Consider the following 23,617-nt stretch of genomic DNA (forward strand, 5'->3'; position numbering starts at 1 on the left):
TTAAAGCGAAAGAGCGTAACTTCTTGTCCTATGAGGAATTCTGAGTTACAGTATCTCACAAAAGTGAGTACACCCCTAACATTTCTTCAAATATTTCATTATATCTTTCCATGCGACAACACTGAATAAATGACACTTTGATACAATGTCAAGTAGTCAGTGTACAGCTTGTATAACAGTGTAAATTTACTGTCCCCTCAAAATAACTCGACACACAGGCATTAATGTCTAAACTGTTGGCAACAAAAGTGAGTACACCCCTAAGAAAAAATTTCCAAATTGGGCCCAAAGTGTAAATATTTTGTTTTGCCATCATTATTTTCTAGCACTGCCTTAACCCTCTTGGGCATGTAGTTCACTAGAGCTTCACAGGTTGCAACTGGAACCCTCTTCTACCCATTCATGACGACATCACGGAGCTAGTGGATATTAGAGTCCTTGCGCTCCTCCATCTCCCGTTTGAGGATGCCCCAAAGATGCTCAATAGGGTTTAAGACTGGAGACATGCTTGGACAGTCCATAACCTTTACCCTCAGCTTCTTTAGCAAGCCAGTGGTCGTTCAGAGGGGTGTTTGGGGTCGTTATCATGTTGCAGTACTGCCCTGCGGCCCAGTTTATGAAGGGAAGGGATCATGCTCTGCTTCAGTATGTCACAGTACATGATAGAATTCAATGAACTGTAGATCCCCAGTGCTGGCAGCTCTCATGCAGCCCCAGACCATGACACTCCAACCACCATGCTTGACTCTAGGCAAGACACACTTGTCTTTGTACTCCTCACCTGGTTGCCGCTCCACACTCTTAACACCATCTGAACCAAATAAATGTATTTTGGTCTCATCAGACCACAGGACATGGTTGCAGTAATCCATGTCCGTAGTCTGCTTGTCTTCAGCAAACTTTTTGTGGGGTTTCTTGTGCATCATCTTTAGAATAGGCTTCCTTCTGGGATGACAGCCATGCAGACCAGTATGATGCAGAGTGCGGCGTATGGTCTGAGCACTGACATGTTGACCCCCCACCCCTTCAAGCCCTTCAGCAATGCTGGCAGCACTCATACGTCAATTTTCCAAAGCCAACCTCTGTGTACGACGCTGACCACGTGCACTCAACCTTCGTAAACTGGGCCGCAGGGTGGTATTGCAACATGATAACGACCCCAAACACACCTCCAAGACGACCAGTGGCTTGCTAAAAAAGCTGAGGGTAAAGGTTATGGCCTGGCCAAGCATGTCTCCAGACCTAAACCCTATTGAGCATCTTTGGGGCATCCTCAAACAGAAGGTGGAGGAGTGCAAGGTCTTTAATATCCACCAGCTCTGTGATGCTGTCATAAATGGGTGGAAGAGGGTTCCAGTTGCAACCTGTGAAGCTCTAGTGAACTACATGCCCAAGAGGGTTAAGGCAGTGCTGGAAAATAATGGTGGCCACACAAAATATTTACACTTTGGGCCCAATTTGTACATTTTTTCTAAGGGGTGTACTCACTTTTGTTGCCAGCAGTTTAGACATTAATGCCTGTGTGTCGAGTTATTTTGAGGGGACAGTACATTTACACTGTTATACAAGCTGTACACTGACTACTTGACATTGTATCAAAGTGTCATTTATTCAGTGTTGTCCCATGGAAAGATATAAAGAAAAATGCGAAGAAATGTGAGGGGTGTACTCACTTTTGTGAGATACTGTACATGCCAACGAAACAAGAGGAAGGGGAGGAGTTCAGACGAAAAAATGTCTATTCCAACTGTCTACATCCGGTGAGCCAGACTATTGTATGACTTGAATTATAGCTTATACATGACTGCTGATAGGTTTGGCCCCAAATGATTGTCTTCAACTATGACCAAATTATGGTCAGAGAGTTTGAATGTATTTACCTGTTTGTCAACTCCTACAGCATCTAGTCCGTCGTACATAATATCAACCCAGCCGTCTTTTGACGCCAGCACAAACAGGGACATCAAGGCCTGAGACAGAGGAAGAGAAAAAAGCGTTGAAACATAAATGCATACAACACTCAAAGTTATGTATTGCTTAAGTATTTGTCTTTGGCAGTTGTGAGGCCCTCACCTGTCCCAGGTTGTCAAAGTTGTACTTGTGTCGGACCCATTTGTAGTTGTTCTGCAAACAGTCCGACTTGTTGGTAATGTTGCTTATATCTTCTCCTTGACAAACAAAGAACTTTCCCTTGAAAAGCTTGGGACAAAAACACAGGCTGGTTCAGACACTGAGTTTGTGTTATGTGTGGCCATGTTGGTTGTAGACATTGAGGCACAGCATTAAAATGTATAAAATCACCATGCTTTTCCTGGCCTAATGCTAAGCTATGTAAGCTAACAAACGGCTTCTGGTCATGGCCCCATATCAACTGTGCAGACGTCAGAGTGCAATCCATCTTCTCTTTTGGGTTTTGCCAAGAAAGCGTGTTTCCAAAAGTGTCAAGCTATTTCGAGAATGTGTTTGTTTATTTAGAATGCATTATGCATCGCCGCAGTCCCTTAGAAAGTTAACCTTTTAAAAATGTATATCAGAGACAGACAGTGACTCAAGTGAAGTGAATCTTTATTTTCCCTTGCTATGTGAGTACAACATCTGGGGTAAGGGCACTAGCTGGGATAAGGGTCTGCCAAAAGTAGTACCTGGATACAAGAGTACTATACATGTGGTAATGGCTGCTATAAAAAAGTATATCCCAAACTATTGTAGGTCACTTAATCACCACACTCGTTTTGGCAACCTTTTGAACTTTTTCTGTATAGGTTGAGGGCAGCGTTGTAAAAATCTATGGAAGCCTTTTTTACGAGTGACGGCTTCCAATTCCTGGCTAATGGCATCATTACAGCTATTGAGCGTTTATGACACGTCTTTACTTGGACAGATGCTTTATGGACATAAACATGCTGACGGGCAGAGAGACAGCAGCCTGAACCAAGGTCACAGAGCTCATTGCTTTGGATTGGTCCTTGGGCTGTATGCCATGACATCGGACATACAGTAAGTATGAGTCCTGGCGTATGAGCTTTAATTTGGGAATGCATTGAAAAGCGCCATACACAAAGTGAAGTATTTCGATGATTACGGCTTACAGCTCATGGAGATCCAAATCGAGTATCTCAAAACAGCAGGGAACTCATTTTGTTTTTGTATTAGTCTTATGTCATATTCTAATATTTTGAGATATTGGATTTTGGATCGTCAAGAGCTGTAAACCGTAATCATCCAAATTAAAACCGAAAAAAGCGTCACACAATCCACTTTGTCTGTAAATAATCTGATATAAATGAAAAATGTCACTTCAGAAAAAAATTAACTTGTTCATCATGATACTGCAATGTTTTGAGACGCACCTGTATGGTACTGACAATATGTCATACTATAAGAAGAAAAAGTGAAGAACTGTCGGAATATCTGACAACATTTTTTGCAACAGTGATGAAATACTGCGGCCCATCTCTGCCATTTTGTTTCTCCATTTCTCCTGTCTGTATACCCCCCCCCTCCCCCCCCTCCACACACACACACAACCTGAACCTCCCAAGATTCTCACCTGAACCCCCAGGATGCCGAAGATGATGAAGAAGGCACAGCAGATGACCACGATGTTGCCGATGGGCTTCAGCGATGACATCAGGGTCTCCACCACCAGCTTCAGCCCCGGGGCTCTGCTGATCACACTGGGAAAACACAGCATGGAATGGGATATTAGTGAGCTGTGTGTGTGTGTGTGTGTGTGTGTGTGTGTGTGTGTGTGTGTGTGTGTGTGTGTGTGTGCCCATAGGTCACTTTCAGCACAGCTCGCACCAGATGGAGCAGTGGTGCAGCGCTCCAGACCGCAAGACCAACAAACACACCCCCAGGCACTCAACCTGTCCACACACACACACACACACACCGACCACACGCACACGTACACACACACACATTATTTTTCCCCCATCAACAATCGGAAATACATTTTCCTTTTTGCAGACATTTCAGAAGTTTTCAAAACCAAAACACTTGTTGGCTTAGGGACAAGTGAACTTCTCTTTCATAGGCTCCTGCTCTTCGTTCTAAATGAAGTGATTTACCTCTCTCTCTCTCACCTCTTTCTGCTTCTTTTCATTTCTGCAGTCAAGGAAACACATCTAATTAAGCCAATGGCGTGATGAGGATGTTTAATTAGCGCCAGCATGGCACCAGGCGCTGCACTGCACAGCAAGCTGAGCTCCCTCCGACGGTGTCAAAAACACACACACACCTCCAATGCACACACACGCGCACACACACGCACACACACACACACACACACACACACACACACACACACACACACACACACACACACACACAATGCAACACAGGCAGAGAGGCTGCCTTTGTCTCTTAGTCTCCATCTACATTGTATGTGTTTCCCCTGAGCAGACAGTTGAGTGACATATGGGTCAATAGCAGATTAAGACAAGACATGAGATAATAAAAGGCCATGACAGACCAGGGCAGCTGATCAATAGGCCTAATTAGAGAATAACAAACCTATGGCTACACCTCATCACTGCCTCCCCACACTGGGCTGCAGTACCACTGTTGACCTATAGAGGGCACTATTGTTCATGCATCTGTATGTGTCTCATTTTGGGATATATGCAGTTGCAGTGCTGGTATAGGGCAGAGTTGACCCTGCTATTTAGGAAGCTATGACACATTGGTTTACAGTGACGTAGAAATGCAAAACACTGAATGGGTGCTTGTTGAATCTATCCTTTCTTAGGGTCAAATGATAAAGTAAAAATGTTCATTCATTTATTCATGAATTAAGTTTTTGCTCCTTAACCAGGCCAAATCACCATCCTTTTATTGGCGTCAGTGTTTAGCCTAAACAATTGACCATTTCAAAAAAATAATAAATACCATCGAAATGAGGAGAGACGGATAGAAAAACAAATCTAGTTGGGGTAAGTTTGCAGATTTCCATTACTGACGGAAACACACAGATCACAGTCCCTCTCCAGCTCACACCCTCACACTCCTGCTTTGCATTTGAAAACCCTGAGCCAACCTGCCTACCTCTTTACATCATGTTCTCCCTCTGAGCTCCACGCTGACAAATACGCCCAAGTGAAAAGGTTTAATTAAGGAGAGATGGGCCTCTTTACTATCAGTCAATAATACACTCTCATGATGTGGTACACCAAGGAAGGACACACACACACACACACACTGCAACGGACTGCTCTCCGTGAAGTCTATCTGCATATGACACACACACACAAGTGGAGCTGGATGGAGAGAGCCAGAGACAGAAAATAGCATTGATTCATCTACCTCGCTGCATAATTTCATCCCAGTTCACACAAAGGAGCGAGAAAGAGTCGTCTGCCGCGCACGCACGCACGCGCGCGCGCACGCACGCACGCACGCACGCACGCACGCACGCACGCACGCACGCACGCACGCACGCACGCACGCACGCACGCACGCACGCACGCACGCACGCACGCACGCACGCACGCACGCACGCACGCACGCACGCACGCACGCACGCACGCACGCACGCACGCACGCACGCACGCACGCACGCACGCACGCACGCACGCACGCACGCACGCGCACGCACACACACACACACACACACACACACACACACACACACACACACACACACACACACACACACAATATCTCTCCTCCATCCACTCACACTTAAGCAGGAGAACAACAAGTTGGGCTCGGTAAATTGCAGACGTGTTCCCACAGTGCAAACACTGGCTCTAATTAAGAGTTGCGGGGGAGAGGGGAAAAGGGAATAAAAAGGAGGAGAGGAGGGCAGGTGAGTTGCACTGTTACAGAGGGAATGACAAATGAGGCAGCTGCTATTTCCATGCAATAGTTTTTTTTCTGTTGCCTAAACTTTTGTTTGCTCGCTCCACCTTGCTGTGCAAATTTCTCCCCTCCCCTCTCCTCAAGTCAAACCTTATATACCGCTCACTGTTCCTGAGCTCCCCCGACGGTAAATGAGCTACAATGCTAATGGCAAACCGTGAGCAAATTAATTCCGTGTGTTATGACAAACATAATCTAAATGTCTTGACGAAAGGTAATTATGCACCAAGTTAATTTGTTCGCCGAAAGCATTGTCGCGCACATGACGAAAAAGGCGAGAGCACATTCACAAACCAATGGAAACCCTGGGATAATTACATCATCATCAAGTGACGGATGAGCTGCAAGGCTGAGCCGACAGGGGGGGGGGCAAACCACAGGGAAGGGATTTATCAATACAGAACACCTGTTGGCCCGCCATGATGACCTCACAAACACCACAGTGTTTAGAAAAGTCTGTCGGCAAAGACTCCGTAGAAGTGTGGCTAGGGACGATTAAAGTAAGACACTGTAGACAAAGACATAGTTATTTCTAAGCATTGGTTGATTTTTAGATTCATGTCTACTTTGCTTGTATAACATGTCTTCTGTCATACTAGTATAAAGGAAAGGTCCAAAGTGTGCATTTAAGTGTTTATTTTAATAAACGTTGTCTTAGCACAATTCTTGAGGTTATTACATAAGCATTTGTTCATGTGTTGTTAATTGTCCAAGTTATGATACATGTCTCCTAAAAACATGCAGAACAATGCATTTCTAAGACAGACACAAAGTATTTTTTTATTTATAAAATGAAGAAAAAAAGGCCTTTTCCAAAATAATTTCTGCACTTTAATATGCTGGCCCTCGGCTCAGTTTGTACACTGCAGAGGTATGTGTGTCTAGTTAAACAAAGCTGGTGCATCATTCTGTCACACATACGCACACTGGTACACTCCTGTGGACCCTCCTCTCTCCTATGCGTTGTGATGCGATCATTAATATCTCTAATGAGAAACAGACAGCAACAGACACTTGCACACACACTTGCACACAGCCACACATGCACACACACACACACACTTGCACACAGCCACACACACACACACACACACACACAAAGCCACCTGCCCATCTGCTAGACATGTAGCAAAGCCTTTACCGAATGCAATGATGCTGCTGCCTGTGTGAACTTGGCGCGCACCTCACCGCCAGAGGGGTAGAACGCTCAGACAAGCTCATATTTAATTCAAACAGCTATTGAGCGCGAGTCCTGCCACACTCGGACCGCAGTGACAACATGCGGATATGGAGACCAATACAGAAGCTTTATGGAGGACAAAGCTGTGTCTGCCTTGTGGTGTGTTGGAGAAAAAAGACAGCTTTCTAACGTCATAGCTTTACAGACGTTTTGACTAATAAAAGATATTCCTACAGACATCACGCTTAGACTTGACTTGTGTGGCCTCAGAAATATCTCAATTGTATTTAGTTAAGTATTTTTTTTTAAATGACACATGTAAGAAGTCAGACAATTTCAGATGGAAAAATAATGCATTTGCTGCTGCTATTTTTAATGATGTCTTCGTATGAGAGTTGAAAAAAACCTATGTATAGCCAGATTTAAACCTTTTGATCAGTTGATTTGTAAAGAACTCCACTAATGATAAAGTTTGAAGTTTGGTTGGCAGACTTTAATTTTTTATCAATCAGCAGACCATATGATAAAGCACACTATTGACTAGCAGGTCTGTGTAGTCACAAACAGTTATGTAGCTCTAGCATATTTTCTTAGCATGTCATACCCTAAATACCATGCAGATATCACAGCAATGTTGGCAAATAGGACCCGGTCCCTGATGACAGCGGGAATAACAAACATGGCAACCATGACGACTGAGTGTGTGAAAGAGGCTGTAGCTCTCCTCAGGCATAGATAGCATACAAAGCTGTTGACCACCATGAACATGAGTGAACCTAGGCTAAATATTTAGCTTTGTCAATCATTACATTGCATTGCTTCCGAAGCATTTGCATCAGTGCTTACATAGTGGTGGCTGATTGAGAAATGTTTCTCCCCCCTCCCCCTTCAATACCAAGAATGCCAACCACCGACTATGGCGATGTTTTTTCCCCCCCATATTTAGCCAGCTTTGTGAGGACATTGCGTGAGGGAGTATGGATGTCCACACTCTTTCGGGGATACGTTGACTGGACTTAATATCAACTACAGGTCTCCACATGTGTGGTCATCATGCACAGCCCTGTGTCTTGTATTTGTTTGGATGTTCAAGAAATGAATGTAAGATAGTATTATTTGGAGATAGGAGCTTGCCACCAAAGCACAGGGGGATCTAAGATTCAAATTATGCATCTAATGTGTGAGCTGGGCAACTGTTTTGCCTATACCTTCCCACAACGTTTCAAATAGAACTTTAAGTAGCAGGTTAATTTAGTGAAGACTTAAAATCTATTATAGTCTTTTTCAACCTTTTCTTTAGAAGCACCTGTAGAACCCACAAACGTTGGGATCCCCAAAGGTTTCCATTCCCATCCCACACAGAGACATGGCATACTTCCATCCTGTGTTGACTAGACTGAATTATCTCTTAAGAACAAGCAGTAATACTTTCACCAAGCCATGCAGCATACCCACAGCAGCACAGTCATTTAGCTTAATATGCTACAGCCTTTGATGCTGTGTCCCCTCGCTTTTGGATTGGAAGTTAATACCATAAAAAAATTATTTTACAGTATTGCTTTCCCCGAAGCTCATCTGCAGCCCCCGGGGAATGAGAGAGAGAGAGAGAGAGAGAACTATTTTTTTCTTTCTTTTCCTTTCCTCTCTGGTTTCTCACTCACTCCCTGCCTGTCTTCATACACTCTTTTCCTTATCCAATTTCTCTTGCTGCCATTTTGCATTTTTCTCAAACCCAAGACATCACTTCTTGCTCTTTGCTCCAGTGAGTATTCCACCTGCAAAATTTAGCACTTGTCCATTTTCCTCCAGTAATTGCGACATATTTTCTAATCTGAGTTTAAAACCCTTCCCTGCTTGACATTAATACGGCCGCAGCTTTTCTGCCCTTTGGGGATTAAAGAAGGGAGGAGGAAAGGCATACTGACAGGCCATTCAGCAGCCGTTAGCATCAGGTGCTCTTTTCAAGCGTCCGTGCTTTGCCACAAGTTGAACCAGATCTTAATTAGAGAGTCCCTTTAGCTTGACAGCGAGTGCACACTCTAATGCCACATTACCATTTCCCTAGATTTTTTTTACTTTCAGGTCAAAGTTAAAGATATAGTTTGTAACTTCTGTTGCCCCCCCATGAGGAATTCGGAACACTGTCGGCTCATCTACATGAGGTAAATGTTAGGTGATTGCACATGGATTATATTCCTTATGCTGAACGTCCAGGTTTTTTTCTTAGCAGTAGAATCAAGAACTTTCTCAGGAGCTTTTTGGGATTTGTCTGAGCTCCTGCGCCAGTGTCAGGGGGCGACACCAGTTTGTAAACACAGCCATACTAATAAAAATACAGACACAGTTTTTGTGGAGCTGATAGGCTTATTCAACTTTGTGTCAATTCGGTTGGCGATGGCTCGAATGTTATCGACATTTACTGTATATGAAAAAAAGTTGCGCACTATAGCTTTAAGAGTTAAAAAAGGAAAACGGAAGACTGTGTTTAGTGGGTAAATTTGGCTGAACAAAAATGAATATTTGATTGCAGGGACTCTCCCTCAGAACGGTGATAAATATTCAAGAGTATAGCAGAGACCTCGAGAGCTCCCATTCACGGTGTGAGCCACCGGGTACGCAGAGTGTTTGCCAAGCCAAGCGTGCAGTTGTGCGCACACACACACACACACACACACACACACACACACACACACACACACACACTAACACACACACACACACACACACACACACACACAAACTAACACACACACCACTAGGCTGGAGCCGCAGGGGCGCTCACCCGTGAAGACCCTGTCCGACATCACGCAAAAAGATGCGCGTCCCTGCTTTCCCTCTAGTGTCTAGCTTCATATCTCTCTCTCTCACACACATTTGGGGATGCGAGTACAAAAGAAAACAAGCCTCCAAATTGGTGATTTCCGCCTTATATCCGCTCAAATAAACACAAGCCAGTGATTGTGTACGCGCTGACAATAACACACGCACGGATGCACAATAAAAAAAATGCCTTCATACACACACACACACACACACACACACACACACACACAACTCCAAAAGGTGGTACATGTCAGAGCTGGGAGAAAGCTTGGTTTGTTTCCGCATGCTTTAAAAGAAAAGAACCACTTTAGGTGCTGTAAATGGATTTAAACCTATAGTCTATATCTATAAAAAGTGTTGGTTATCCTTTTAATATTGTCCACCAACATGTCAAAGCACTGATGTTGATAAGATTATATTAAGGTCACATACTGTATTATGCACATTTTCAGGTTGAAAATTGTACATTTCTGAATGTCCTCTTTTCAGCCTTATGTCTGAAACACTTCGTTTTAGGTCCTGTATCTTGAAGCACCCCCATTTAAAAAAAAAGCCCAGTCTTCTCCAATTGGCCCTGAATCTACCTGCCAGTTTGAATCTAACGTATCTAGGTTGGTAACGGGGTGGCATGGCTTCTCCATTTATGACGTCATAGGGGGAGAAACATCTGACTGGGGTTTTTTTGAACACAAGTTTCCGGGAAGGTGGTGGTGTACAACGAGGGGGTTATTTTTGTTCTGATGCGGCAACCCAAATGAATGTTAAAAAAAAACATGAAAAGTGCATGTTGTAGAATAGGTGACCTCTACATTTTAAAGTAAGACTGTGTTTGTTTGTCTTTACATTCCCTCATCCCCCCTGCTGCTCACCGTAGCGGTCTTAGGGTCCTCAGTAGCCTCAGCACACGGAGCATGCCCAGTATCTTGGTCCCAGAGTTGGAGAGCAGAGACACCAGGATGTCTATGACGGAGATCATCACCAGCATGCCGTCCAGAATGTTCCAGCTGCTCCTCAGATAGACCTTTTTACCGAAACAAAAGCCCAGAGCGCTGATCTGGAACAGGGGAGAAGACATATAGTAAGAGGCTACAGTGGTGGACACATTTGCATAAAAAAATATGACTTAAACCATGGTCGAGTTAGTCAATAGTGATAACATTTTCCATCAAATGACCAATACATGAATCAAAGCTATCCTTGCATCATGCAATTTCATAACACAGGTCTCCCAGTCATTCAGCTTTGCAGTAATTGCCAGATAAAATGTTGAGTATCCTGCTCGTTTTTATCCAATCAGGAGACAGAGCGCTATAAAGAGGCGGGTCTCTGTGCCCGTGAACGATGACTCGCTACTCTCCATCGCGGCACTATCTGACGAAGACGGCTGCGTGTTCATGTGGTGGTGTGGTAGGGACGAGGGAGGTGACCGCTAACTGCAGTCACTGACATGAAGTGAGCTTAAAGGACCATATCACTCACTTCTCTTTTAAGTAAAAGTATAAGGTAACATAAAAATATGATAGTCGAGTAAAGCAGGAGTAATCTCAAATGTATACTTAAGTTCAGTAAGCTACCTGAGTAAATGTAATAAGTTACTGATGGTACATCAACATAAAGCACAGTTAGTTACTGTGTGGCGCAGACACAGCCAACACAGGGTCTGAACTGCTGCTCTACTAATCGGGCTGGGGATGTTTTTAAAAATTAATATTAAGTCCAAATGGATGTGGAATAAAGTGAAGCAGGAATCAGAAGGTTCAATATCTGTTGTTGCCTGCATATTGTGTTTTGTTATTTATTAGTAGTCACTGCTTAACATCGTATTGACTCCGCAGAGGCGATTGTTTACTCTGAAGTTGGCTGCCCACAGTTAATAAAAAGCTGGGAGCCTCATATCTTATTCTATAGGATCCTATACTCATCATTTATTCTGTCTGTATAAAGCAATCTGCATTCTAGAGGCTAATAGAGACTGGCCGGCTTTGTTTTTGTTTTTTCATGCCTTTTCTTTTAAAGCTTACACTACTGATTAAATCAGGCCAACACAACTATTTTTTTGCGTCATGCATCTCCAAGTACATACTGCAAAGAGGAGAGATAAGAGAGGAAGATGAATAGAAGATGTAATTTACATTTATCGATGCTCATAAAGCATAACAGTGCATGCTGCGTATGTATGAATAATGTGTCAGGGGAATCATCAAAGAAGCCGATTCAACTTTGTGAACAAAGCCAGCCCTCTGTGAGTGTCCAGCAGCATACTGACTCTTCACTTAAAGTTAACTTACTTAATTAGTCAATGGCTACATTGGAATTTGTCTGTTTGCATATTCAGAGAGGGTCAGAGCACACACTGTATAGCAGAGTTCATTGCACTGTATGGTTATACATAAACATACTTTACCTGAGTATTACCATTTAATTCTACAATATAATCTAACACATTACAAATCAAAGGGAACTGTTTTACTTTTGCCTCTCTGTAGTATTGGAGTAAATGTACCGATTTACTTTACTTGTCTGATTTTGACTTGAGTATGTAAGTGTTTATTACACACACTGCGACCATAACACCTAGACATAGACTTTAAATGAGGGACACCAATGTACTCTGGTCCCCTCTGCCTCCGCTAGTTCTTGCCCACGCATTCCTTGCTGGGACCACCATTCAGAGCCAGAGACAATCCTCCGCTTGGAATTACGTAACAGCCCTGCGAGTGTGTGTGTGTGTGTGTGTGGTTCACTGTCTGTTTGAGTCTCAATCAGCTTGTCTCATTGTCTCCCTCCCCTTTCAGCCCTCTTAACTGTGCTTCCAGGTGTATTTTAGGGGGAGGCTTAAGGTACATGCAGGCTATCAGGCAAGGCTCTGTATTTTTCTCTGCAGCTTTGTGTCTGAGCGGATTTTTCGGAGCCTTATGCAAAATGTCTTCATTGTCAGTGAACACAGGTGTCACATCTCTTTCCTTTCAAAGCCGGAGACAAATGATGAGGCATCGTACCATAGAATGAACTATTTTGCAGCATATTGTATAGGGGCTGATGTCAACTAATTCCTCCTTTACACTCAGAGGCACAGTTCAGTTCGGTACGGTTCGACAGGACACTGCAACCCTAGATCCGGCTTGCGTTTCCACTGCCGGAGTACTGTGGTACTTGGTGTGGGACGGTTCACTTATTTCGGTATCCTTTCCAACTTTTTGACAGTGGAAATGCAAATAAATGCTTGTTTGAGCCGCAAGTGGAAATAAGGCAGGAACAGAAGTCAGTCACAACCTCATGGAACAATTTTAAACAAAGATGCACCTTTTAAATGTGATTGTCATACATGGGACATACAGTAGCATGTATTTACCCGTGACATAAAGCCTAAAAGACCGTAAACCCATGAGGATTCTCACATAAATGTCCATCTCAAACCAATACTACGTGTCAATAGAAATCCAGTGTCTCACCTTTACAGCCATCTCCGTCACAAAGATCGCCGTGAAGATGTAGTTGGACAGCGTCAGGAAGATCCGCTCCTGCAGCAAAAAAAAATTGGAAAAAATAGACCTAGGTTGAGTAATAATCCTAATGATTTAAAAGTCACATTTTTTGTTTATCTGGAATAATTTGCTCTTTCTCTGCTTCTAAATTGATCTTGTTGTACAGCTGAATAATGTATGAGGGCAAGCTCTCTTCCTGTTGCACTCGCTTAATGATGGCTTGCAGGCTTATTACCAGGTTTTACTGTTTATTAGAGCCGCAGGAAATATGCACAGCAAGGCAACTAACCTTTTTAGGGCTAGAATATTTGTGTTACCTTTTACCGATAAAACGAAAAAAGGAGTAAATGTTATACCCTCGGTTTTGTGTAGTTCAAATAAACAAGTCTACAAGAATTGCACTGAAAACAGGTAGTGCCCTTGTATCACCTGTGGAGCACTTGGTGAAGTTATGCCTCAGTTGTGTTTTGAAACAAGATGTTTGAGGTCGGGAATTGGCACTTTTCCAATGGAGTGAACACGTTGCATCAGTCAGTATTTTTCTTTTCATCACAGATAAAGCAACCACACTTTATTTTTTTCTTTGCGAGTGTGCAAGTGCAACACAACACAACACCATCGGGGCAGTGTTATTAGGACCACGATCTATGGCCCACTACACACATCACTGCGCTCCATGCTTCCCTCTGGCCATGGCACAGTGGGAGGATGGGAGCCTATTTATTGAGCTAAACAAGGATTCAGGAGAGAAAAACAAGCAAGCTAGCAAGCGTAAGATCCCTTCTCTCCCGACTGCTTATTTACCCTACTGAAGAGACACGACCCTGGCCTGCCACTGACTGTCTATGTAGTGGATTGTGTGTGTGTGTGTGTGTGTGTGTGTGTGTGTGTGTGTGTGTGTGTGGAGATGCGTAAGCTGTTGTGAGTGTCTGCCTTTCCCACGGCCTCAGACTACGCTCAACATTGCTCCAAGGAACACAACATATCACACACACACGCACACACACACACAGTCTCTGGGAATGTCAAGCATGACATCACTGATGATGCTGGCGTTGGGGGGGGGGGCTTTTAAAAATTCCAGGCTTGACAGCAACCCATCCTGTCCTGAGAGCGACTTTTTTATACTTTTCACTTTTACTTATCTATAACTAACAGGCATGTGGTAGAAACTAAGGGACAGAGGTGGAAAACTCACTCCCTACTGTACGCCTTAACCGATTGATGCCTCATGCTGCACGACGCAACATGTGTAGCCAACTCATAGTTTGACTTACTGACATTATCTTAAAATAAGCAAAACTCTCTATAGTAGCCATCTTAATAGTATATAGTTTGCTTGCTAAAATCAAATTGCATGTAAATAAATGTTGTTAGCCATTTAAGCTAACTTAAAAGTCTGCTTGACTTTTTCCTATATATTGTTGCTTATAAGTTGAATTGAGTTGAATTTGCAGCTTATACGTATATTTAAAGGTTGAAAGTAACACATCGTTATTATTCCCATTTCGACGCCTGGCACACAGCATATAGCCTGACCACAACTCAGCGACCCACAAACAAGCCATCATCTTCAAGGGCTCACTCTATCGCCGCTTGCTTTTAAAGTAATGCGGCAGTGAGGGCCAGCAATGACTTAAACAGAAAGGCACTCCGCTTAGTTACAAGCCAGTGACAAAACAATAACCTGCCCAGTGAAAGCAATCATTTAGGAGATCACTGTACTACAGCCATCAAAATCTTATGCCTAATAAAGCGTTAAATTATGCGGCTATAAACCCCTTTCCTGTGGTCAACCCACACCTCCTGGAAAAAAGTTCCCACCATGCCCCAGTGTGCACAGTCGTCTCTCTATCTTAATGTGGAGTCTAGAGCAGATGACGTGGGGGCCGAAAAACTTTGAATTAATTGTATTTTATACTGTTTAATGGCGATATAATTCAATTTCCAGCCCTAGACGGTGATGTATTGTCCCCCACGCTCAATTAGGAATAATACATCATAATAGGTGGGATAATCACCCTCAATCATTTCCACCGGGCAAAACACAGGAAGACCGTATCCAAGCAACCTGCAACAGCCCCCAAAGCCAAACAAACAGCGACGGAGCGCAAAGCCAAATACACAGCGTGTGACCTAACCTCCAGGACAATAAACCAATTAGTCAGCCGCCCACTCCACACACAAGTGTTATGACTAAAACTGTATTTATCTCTCTGACAATAAAGGGGGGTTTTCTATTTTAAGGACACATCGCACCAAGGCTAGTGATGTAAAACAGGGACGCAAGGAGTGATAAATGATACATGTGTGGTTGTTACACAAAGCCCAGATGTATTCGCTGAGAGGGAATGGATTCACAATCGGAATCCTACACAGACACACCAAACGAATGGCAAATAGATGCAGCGACACCGCGGGCAATAAGCACCAGCATCTGTTCGCTGCGTCATGTATTTCCATCTCATTTAAATAATGCCCCCAGGTTGCAACGCCAGACACGAAGGCCCCCCCCCCCCCTCCGGCAGGAAGCTGACAAAATATATGTAGCATCTAAAAATTCTGATTTCTGCTGAATGTTAGTATTCATTTGTGAATCCCCCTATGCTGTGAACAGAGGCGAGAGGTAAGAAGTCATTTGATCTAAATGTGTTTGAATGTGTGTGTGTGTGTGTGTGTGTGTGTGTGTGCGTGCGTGTGTATTCTCTCTGCCCTGATTAGACCGTGCAGCCTATGAGGGCGGCCTCCATTTGTTTAACATCTCCTTTCCTAGACATTAGCCACGTACGTCAGCCCACAGATAATTGAATCAATTACGACGACGCTGTCTCCTCCCGTGTTTCGGTCCCAAAACAAGCAGAACAGAGCGTACTAGCGAGGCCAAGGCACAATTAGGGCCCATCCATGAAACACCTCGCTTAGTGAGAAAAAAAGAAAGAAAATCAAACGGTGATAATGATTGTGTTTACGCCTGGACGTGATCCGCTGCTTTTGAGGTAGGGAAGGGACACAGAGTAATGCCTTGTTCATACTGAGGAGTTCAGTTCGGTTCGGCACAGGTCGGGGGGCATTCAGCCAGTCCCCCTCTACTTGAGGGGATGGCACATTAAGCTAAGGAGGAGACAGTGTAGATGATGCACTTACAGGCTCACATCAAGAAGGAGCCTGCACAGTGTTCCACTCGGTTTCTCTGCAGAGAGCAAACTCACAGTGTATGTGTGTTTTCTTTGCTGACAGGTGCTTTTATCCCTTTTTTCCTCCATTTCTGTTTGGACTTTTTTAAGCTGCCAACAAGTTTTCTAGTTTTGTTTACGTATATAAATAAATTCAGTGACTCTTTGTATGTCTACCTGTTTTCAGCCCGACTTTCCCTCTTACTGTGCTGGTAAACACTGCTCATATCTGCTCATAGACTCTAATGCTTTACATAAGGCTATATATAGTCAAGACACTGTGTTGTGAACAGTGCATTTTCACTATCAAACAAGCGTGGCGACTCACGGCACTGCCAGGCTCGATGTGAGGCCTCTCCATGGCGATGGTGAGGCAGTTGAGGAAGATGATGATCAACACGATGTGGTCAAACATCTTGTGGCCGATGATCTTGTTGCACCCGATCCGGAACCTGGTGAAAAAAACATACAAGATAAAAAAAGATTAAACTTCACTGACACAAGAAATGTGCTTGACAAATGGGTATTAGGCAACTCAAACAATCAAGTGCACTAATAGACTAATACATGTGTATTTTGGTACAGTAAAAAGGAAAACAATCGTTTAGATTACTGCTTTACTTATAACTAGAGGGGTTGGGGGCACAGCCATCTACAAATAACAATACAATGACATCATAGTATTACTGATGATGCATACATATAAAAGTAACAGGACTGCTCATTTGACCTATGTATAATTTACTGATGGTAGTTTAACCTATGTTGCATCATATATTTGTTTTATCATATGTTTGCTGTGTAAATTCTTTATCTAGAAAGTACCCTAACTATTAATAAGTCAGATATGTACACCTGTTAAAAGTATTGTGAATTGTCGTCAAGCAGAAGTATAACGTAGCATTAAAATGGAAGCAAACACAAACCCAATGACTGCGGCTCAGTGCAGGCAGCTTCAATACAAGCTGAAACAATATTGCATACCGTACGAGGACATTTACAGAGAACACACTGTGCACACTTTACAAGTAATGAAAGAGACCGCATTCAATTTAAGAGAGCTTGTCTCTCCAAACAGTAACTCCGTAATGAAGCACTGTAGAATTAGGAGTCATTAATTATGCCTGACTTTCATTACAAGACATGAAAAGGGTTCCTGGGCTTTTAGCCCGTGACAACAGAGAGATAGAAAAAGAGGGAGCGCTTGTTATATATGGAACTGGAAAAGGATTTAACCGTGCAATCAAATCCTCTTTGATGGCTCATATCAGTCTAAGTGTACAAGGAGGAAGGGGGGGGGGGGGCATTATTGTGAGGCTATGATCTGGATTTCTGTCTTTATTTCGCAATGCAGACACCATTGTGTCAACACTGCTGGAAGTCTGTGTGGGTGGGTGGGTGGGTGTGTATGCCTGTGTGTGTGTGTGAGTGTGTGTGTATGTGTGTTCGAGTGTGTTTGTGTTTGAGTGCTTGTGTGTGTGTGTGTGTGTGTGTGTGTGTGTGTGTGTGTGTGTGTGTGTGTCTCATCTGACTGTGGTGATGATTATGCATACAGTGTACAGACTGGATGAGCTAATTCCTCTTTGATATTTGCACGCTAGAGCCTTGATGCCAAATATTTCATAGGGTTTTTGCGTAAGCGGGAGGGGAGGGAGGACAAATTACAAACACATTCAAATGGCCCCACACACACACACACACACACACACACACACACAGATACCCTTTTTCTGTCAGACCTGGGATTTGACAAAAAATGCTGACGTCTTGCTGCATAGAAGTTATTATGGAAATTGTTTGAGTTTTTTATTACCCCCTCTGCTGATATTTTCTGACCTTTTGACTTGGCATCGATGCTTCAACTGCTTCTACATAACCGTCGACCTAATTGCCTTAGTTTGATACTTTCAGGAAGCCACTTAGCGTGTCCAAACCCCTGCTCCTCTCTTACAAATTACATCATTTAAAGCTGCAAATCTGTACATTTTTATACTGTTTTTCCCCCAAATGTATTCTAGCATATTCAACCAAATATCTATTTTTTCATCATCTTCATTTTTTTCAGAATTCTTATTAGAGTCTCTTAACATCTCCGGGCCTCACAAAAATACGCCTGCCACTTTAACAGTGTAGGCGGCAGTGTGACATGTTTGCTTGGATCTCCCTTTTGAAGAAAGTTCCGGCGACTGTCAACGGTGCTAGTAGAGATACTCTCTCCCTGCATATATTGCTAATTACCCTGTTCTTCTTCTGCGTATTCCAAACAAAGCGGAGACTTAAAGCCGCATCACGTCCTTTGTCCCGGCTGACTGCATTCCAGGAAATAGAGCCCAGACATATGCCTAGAACGGTTACCGTCTTCTTGAGCCGAGGCACTTTTTTTATATCACTCGGCACTGGAGAGTAGCATCACAGATGGGTTTTTCCGCATCAAAATGTCACAGATCATTACGTTCACCGTTTTCCTCCGTGCTGTCTATTTGTTCTATTCTTATCTGTATCTCACTGTGTGCTGCTGAGATGACCTACTTCCCCTCCGAACAAGGTTCAGTTGAGTTCCTTACGTACTGTACTAAAGGAACACATGCACATCAGTAATGCCCATGTTGAGGGACCAGTCTTATTCTTGCTAGGCCCATTCTTGTCGTTAAAACATTAGGATGGCATAGAGGAAAGGTGGCCGACCAGTAACCATGAGGTCCCTGGTTCGATCCCCGGCACCGGACAGGAGGGTGTTAGTTGTAAAACTAGGCTGCTATTACATCTACGGTGCCCACCATCTCTCCCATTGTGTCCTCGAGCAAGACACTTTACCCCAAACTGCTCCAGGGGCGCTGTACTATGGCTGACCCTGTGCTCTGACTCCCTCTGAAGTGAGGAAACTTGAGTGGGGATATGAGGAAAGACAAATTTCAATGTAACCATTGACTAATAAAGTAACTTAACTTAACCCAACACTGCAAGTTTTTACCACTCGACAACAGCGGAAACAGTCCCTGATCACAGGCAAATAGCTGCATGCTCTGGAGAGTTAGGATCGCTATATCAACTGTTCAAATACGAGATCAGAGCATGTCGAAAAGGCACTGGTCCATATGTTCCATATGCCGGAACGTTATCTAGCATGCTAAATATTTGGAGCTGTCTTTGAGTCTAAATCATGTCAAGTATGAAAAGTATTGAGGCTTGCAATCATAGCAACAACAAGCTGCAAACAATGACAGTACTACAGAACACAGGCTGAGGGGACCCCGGGAGACACTACAATAGTTTCTAACAATTCATTGCCACACACAAACTTTTCAGTACTTGGACCAAAAAACAAAGGCACAAACATTTTCATTATTTATTAACCTCCGACTGTCTCTGCACAACAGACAACCCCTCGCTGCCTGCATCTACCATTCCATTCTTTTCTCCAAATCTCAAGCTACAGCAGCTCAAGATGCCCGATTATAAGGCAGGAAGTCTTGTGTGTATCCGGCTTTATTTGCAGCGCCTGTTTAGCAGTATGCATTGATAGCCTAATTTCAAACTTCCCCCCCTGCAGTAATCACCAGTAGTGGCAGTATATAACAAAGGCAGGTTGAGGTTGAACCAGTGTCCATGTGAAGTCGGTTGGACTCCTGCCTCCCATTGCGCCTGCTGTCTCTTGATGTGAACGTGAACACAAGCGGGCACACGCCAAGGTTCAAGGCCACAACCGAGCACCACATAGAGCCTGTGTCCTCGCCGCCCGCTGGGACCCAAAATCTAAAGCTGGAAAGTCTGCTCCGAGCCAAAGATCCTTCAGTTATCTTAATGCCCTGACAATAGTGGTGGACTACAGGGAGCTTTTCCTATTAACCTTTTCCAAATGATATAATCCACAAACCGAAAGAAAAGAGAGAGAGAGAGAAAGAGAGAGAGAGATAAAGCCAGCGGGAACTTGTGAATCGGCTCAAATAAGAGGATTTATTCGTACTGATATAGATTGTATCAGCACCCACCCACACAAATGCTGCACGGCAACAAAGAAATGAGTACAAGGTCAGTCCTAAACAAAGATCCTAGGCACCCCCTGGGAAGAGGAACTAATAAATAAAACCTGCATTCATTAATGTTTGGGGGTGTAATTACTATTTTGAACCAACTTAGTGCCCAAGACAAAACAAACGGCAAGGGTGGGTAGCTATTTGTACAGATTTTTCTTGGCAAATATTCATTTTTATTTCCGCCTAGGCTTTTAAACTGTTCCTGGTTCTGCCAACTCATTTGTTAGACTGACGATGGTAGACGATGGAAAGGGTTCTATACTGTATCTGAGTGTGATTAAAATTCAAACATCCTGACATTTGGAATGGACATTATGATGCTGATAATGGCTTCCATTAAGTTCCCCTTGGGCGAGTGGGTGGATGGATGGATGGATGTATAGGCGGGGGCTCATTGCTTGATGTCTGAAGGTGGAGTCAGCGATTCTGGAAAATGCTTGTTGTCAAAATCACTTTTTGTCAAAGTCTGTGAATATCTCCTCACGATCCACTACCTGGCTGTGTGGTGAACAGAAATCCAGTGTTAAAGCACAGCCTATAGGCTCAGTTAACGGGCATGTTACTTGCTACGAAGGAACTCCTTTTGTTTACATACCCTTTGTTTACATACCAGTTTACATAGCCTAGGCTGTGTATTAATAATGGATTGCTTTCAGCGCGCACACAGTACGGACAGTTAGCGGATCGTGAGGACAATATTCACTCATTTTGACGAAAAGTGATTTTTGACAACAGGCATTTTCCAGAATCACTGACTCCACCTTTAATCAGCAAGTTGTGGGGCAGTGGCAGCCGTACAGGGCCGGTGTTTTGGTCGGTGTTGGCTTCACAACCGCATCCTCCAAACGGACGGAAGAGATGCAAAGATCAAAGCCCCAGAAGATAACACGCAGACCTCAGAAAGAGAAGCTCCCCTCCTCTCTTCCTCCCTCCCTCCCTCACTGCGCTCCTTCTTACTCACTCCTGACAAGGCAGAAATGTGCAGATAAAAGAGACTTCTGAAGTCAGAACGTGGGAGGAAATAGCAGTTTAAATGGGGGACAAAGAAAAAAACTTGCTATGCTCGCATTGCGGCAAAAAAAACACTTTGCCATTACTATCAGCATTATGGGATGTCAGTCAAACGCAACGTTGAGAATCGGGAAGAGGGCTCAGCCTATTCATGTACACAGATAACGCACGCACACACACACACACACACACACACACACACACACACACACACACACACACACACACACACACACACACACACACACACACACACACACACACACACACACACACACACACACACACACACACACACACACACACACACACAAACAATCATTTCAAAAGTGCTGTGAACTCATTTTTAAGGATTCATTTCATTTTAAAATACACAACCTCATTTATCTGAACTGCCAAAAGGAGGAAGCACTGTGCAACCTGTTTGTCCTTTGGAAACTTTAAGAGCGCCTTGTACCCAGTAACTTCTGTGACTATGTAAAATATTGCCCATAGAAGAGAAAAGGAAGCCGCAAAACTGAGCACAGTGCTAAGAGACAGGAATAATGGAGGGGGGCGTTGGATTTTACCTTGACTCTGGAGGGAAGATGAAGAGTGACCAGGTTTCTCTCTGGCGACACCACTCTGGCTGTTTCTTCTCCAGCCAGTGGACCATTCTGGCAATACGACCCTGGTGGAAATGGGTAAGTTCACAGTTCATACATTATTATTCATGAATTATTATTAAAGTAGCTATACAAGGAACATTCATTTTTAATTTTTTTTTATTTAAGAGCATTTGTTTTGGGAATAATCTTTATATTCATAGAGACAAGAAGGACAAGAACACACAAACTAACCAGGGTAGTCTCCTCCTCTGCGTTTTCGTCTTCGGTGTTGTCATCCAGTGAGACGTGTGTGGGGCCCAGGGTCGTCGGAGAGCCCTTCCCATTGCAGTCGCTGTGCTCCGGGGGCCTTAGTTGGCCCAACGACGGGGGTCTGGAGCTGTGCATACTGGCTGAGCGATACAGGTTTGGCACCTACAAATGGAAAAGAACGTAAGTGTTGTATTTATTAAGACACTCATATACCCTTAATGCTGTATATATGAGTTTATTTTGGAACTTTCTGCTTAGAGGCTTGGTTAGGCATAGCACCAAAAACATCTTGTGGATTTAACTTTAATATGTGCATTAAAAGTTACTACTCTTGAGTGAGCGGGATTTACAGTTCCTGGACATTTTGTGTTAATATAGTTTATACAAAACGGGCCAAAATCCACAGAAGGATTTCCGCTTTTGCGGCCACTAAACCTGTGCAGATGAGAGGAAAAGATAGAGTGCAATTCAAAAAGCATGCAAAAAAGGGTGTAAAAGCACGCAAACTGCACCCAAAAAGTGTCCTGGTTGCGCCTGTCCCATGCATGTATACAAATCAGGGAAGATTAAAAAATTCGGTGCAAATGAGCCTTGTTGCAAAAACCATCTAATTCACAAAGACAAGCTATAATTGTCACAGGCAGTTAGGTATACAGTAGTGGTGTTATTTAAAGCCATTGAGACCTGTGTATTAAATCAGCACAATTTATCTCTGTCTGTCTGTCTCTCTCTCTCCCTTCAAAGCTTTTGAGCTATAAATGATATTCATTTTATATGTATTTATATTATCTATACTTGTACTGTACTTTATATATGATATTGAAATTAAACAGTTTAACTTAGTGGGCAAATTAGCACCGGCATATAAGTAGTGTAAATTTGTTTGTGGATATAGTGATAAAAACGGGGAAGGTTGCCGATGCTATTTCTAGACAAATCATGGTGACATTAGCGAGCCCAATCCATTCTTAACAGATCAAATTTGGCCCCAATGTTCATCAAAAAAACAAACTCTGAAGGTAACACTTTACAATAAGGGTACACTAAGTAAATGTTAATTGATGCTTAATTAATGCATGAATGGTTAGTTAATGCTTATTAAGCATTAACTAACTGTTAATGTGTACTTTTTATTAGTTAGTTAAGCATTAACTATGCTTAGTTAAGCATTAAGTAATCATAACCGTTA

The 23,617-nt window shown here is 43.3% G+C and overlaps 1 protein-coding gene across 1 annotated transcript in view; it reads right to left on the reverse strand.

The window, feature by feature from the left end:
• cacna1g (calcium channel, voltage-dependent, T type, alpha 1G subunit) overlaps positions 1 to 23,617 on the reverse strand; it is a 161,658-nt gene that overhangs the window by 42,169 nt on the left and 95,872 nt on the right. Inside the window, exons 17-24 of the mRNA XM_080048576.1 lie at positions 22,411 to 22,590; positions 22,141 to 22,241; positions 16,855 to 16,978; positions 13,321 to 13,389; positions 10,738 to 10,922; positions 3,551 to 3,677; positions 2,074 to 2,199; positions 1,881 to 1,970 (exon numbers count right to left, since the gene is read on the reverse strand). Of these exons, the coding sequence (XP_079904702.1) occupies positions 1,881 to 1,970; positions 2,074 to 2,199; positions 3,551 to 3,677; positions 10,738 to 10,922; positions 13,321 to 13,389; positions 16,855 to 16,978; positions 22,141 to 22,241; positions 22,411 to 22,590 (1,002 nt within the window). The remainder of the gene's footprint in view (positions 1 to 1,880; positions 1,971 to 2,073; positions 2,200 to 3,550; positions 3,678 to 10,737; positions 10,923 to 13,320; positions 13,390 to 16,854; positions 16,979 to 22,140; positions 22,242 to 22,410; positions 22,591 to 23,617) is intronic.

This window comes from Ammodytes marinus (genome assembly GCF_949987685.1).
Source record: "Ammodytes marinus genome assembly, chromosome: 20".
In the NCBI taxonomy this organism is placed as follows: Eukaryota; Metazoa; Chordata; class Actinopteri; order Uranoscopiformes; family Ammodytidae; genus Ammodytes; species Ammodytes marinus.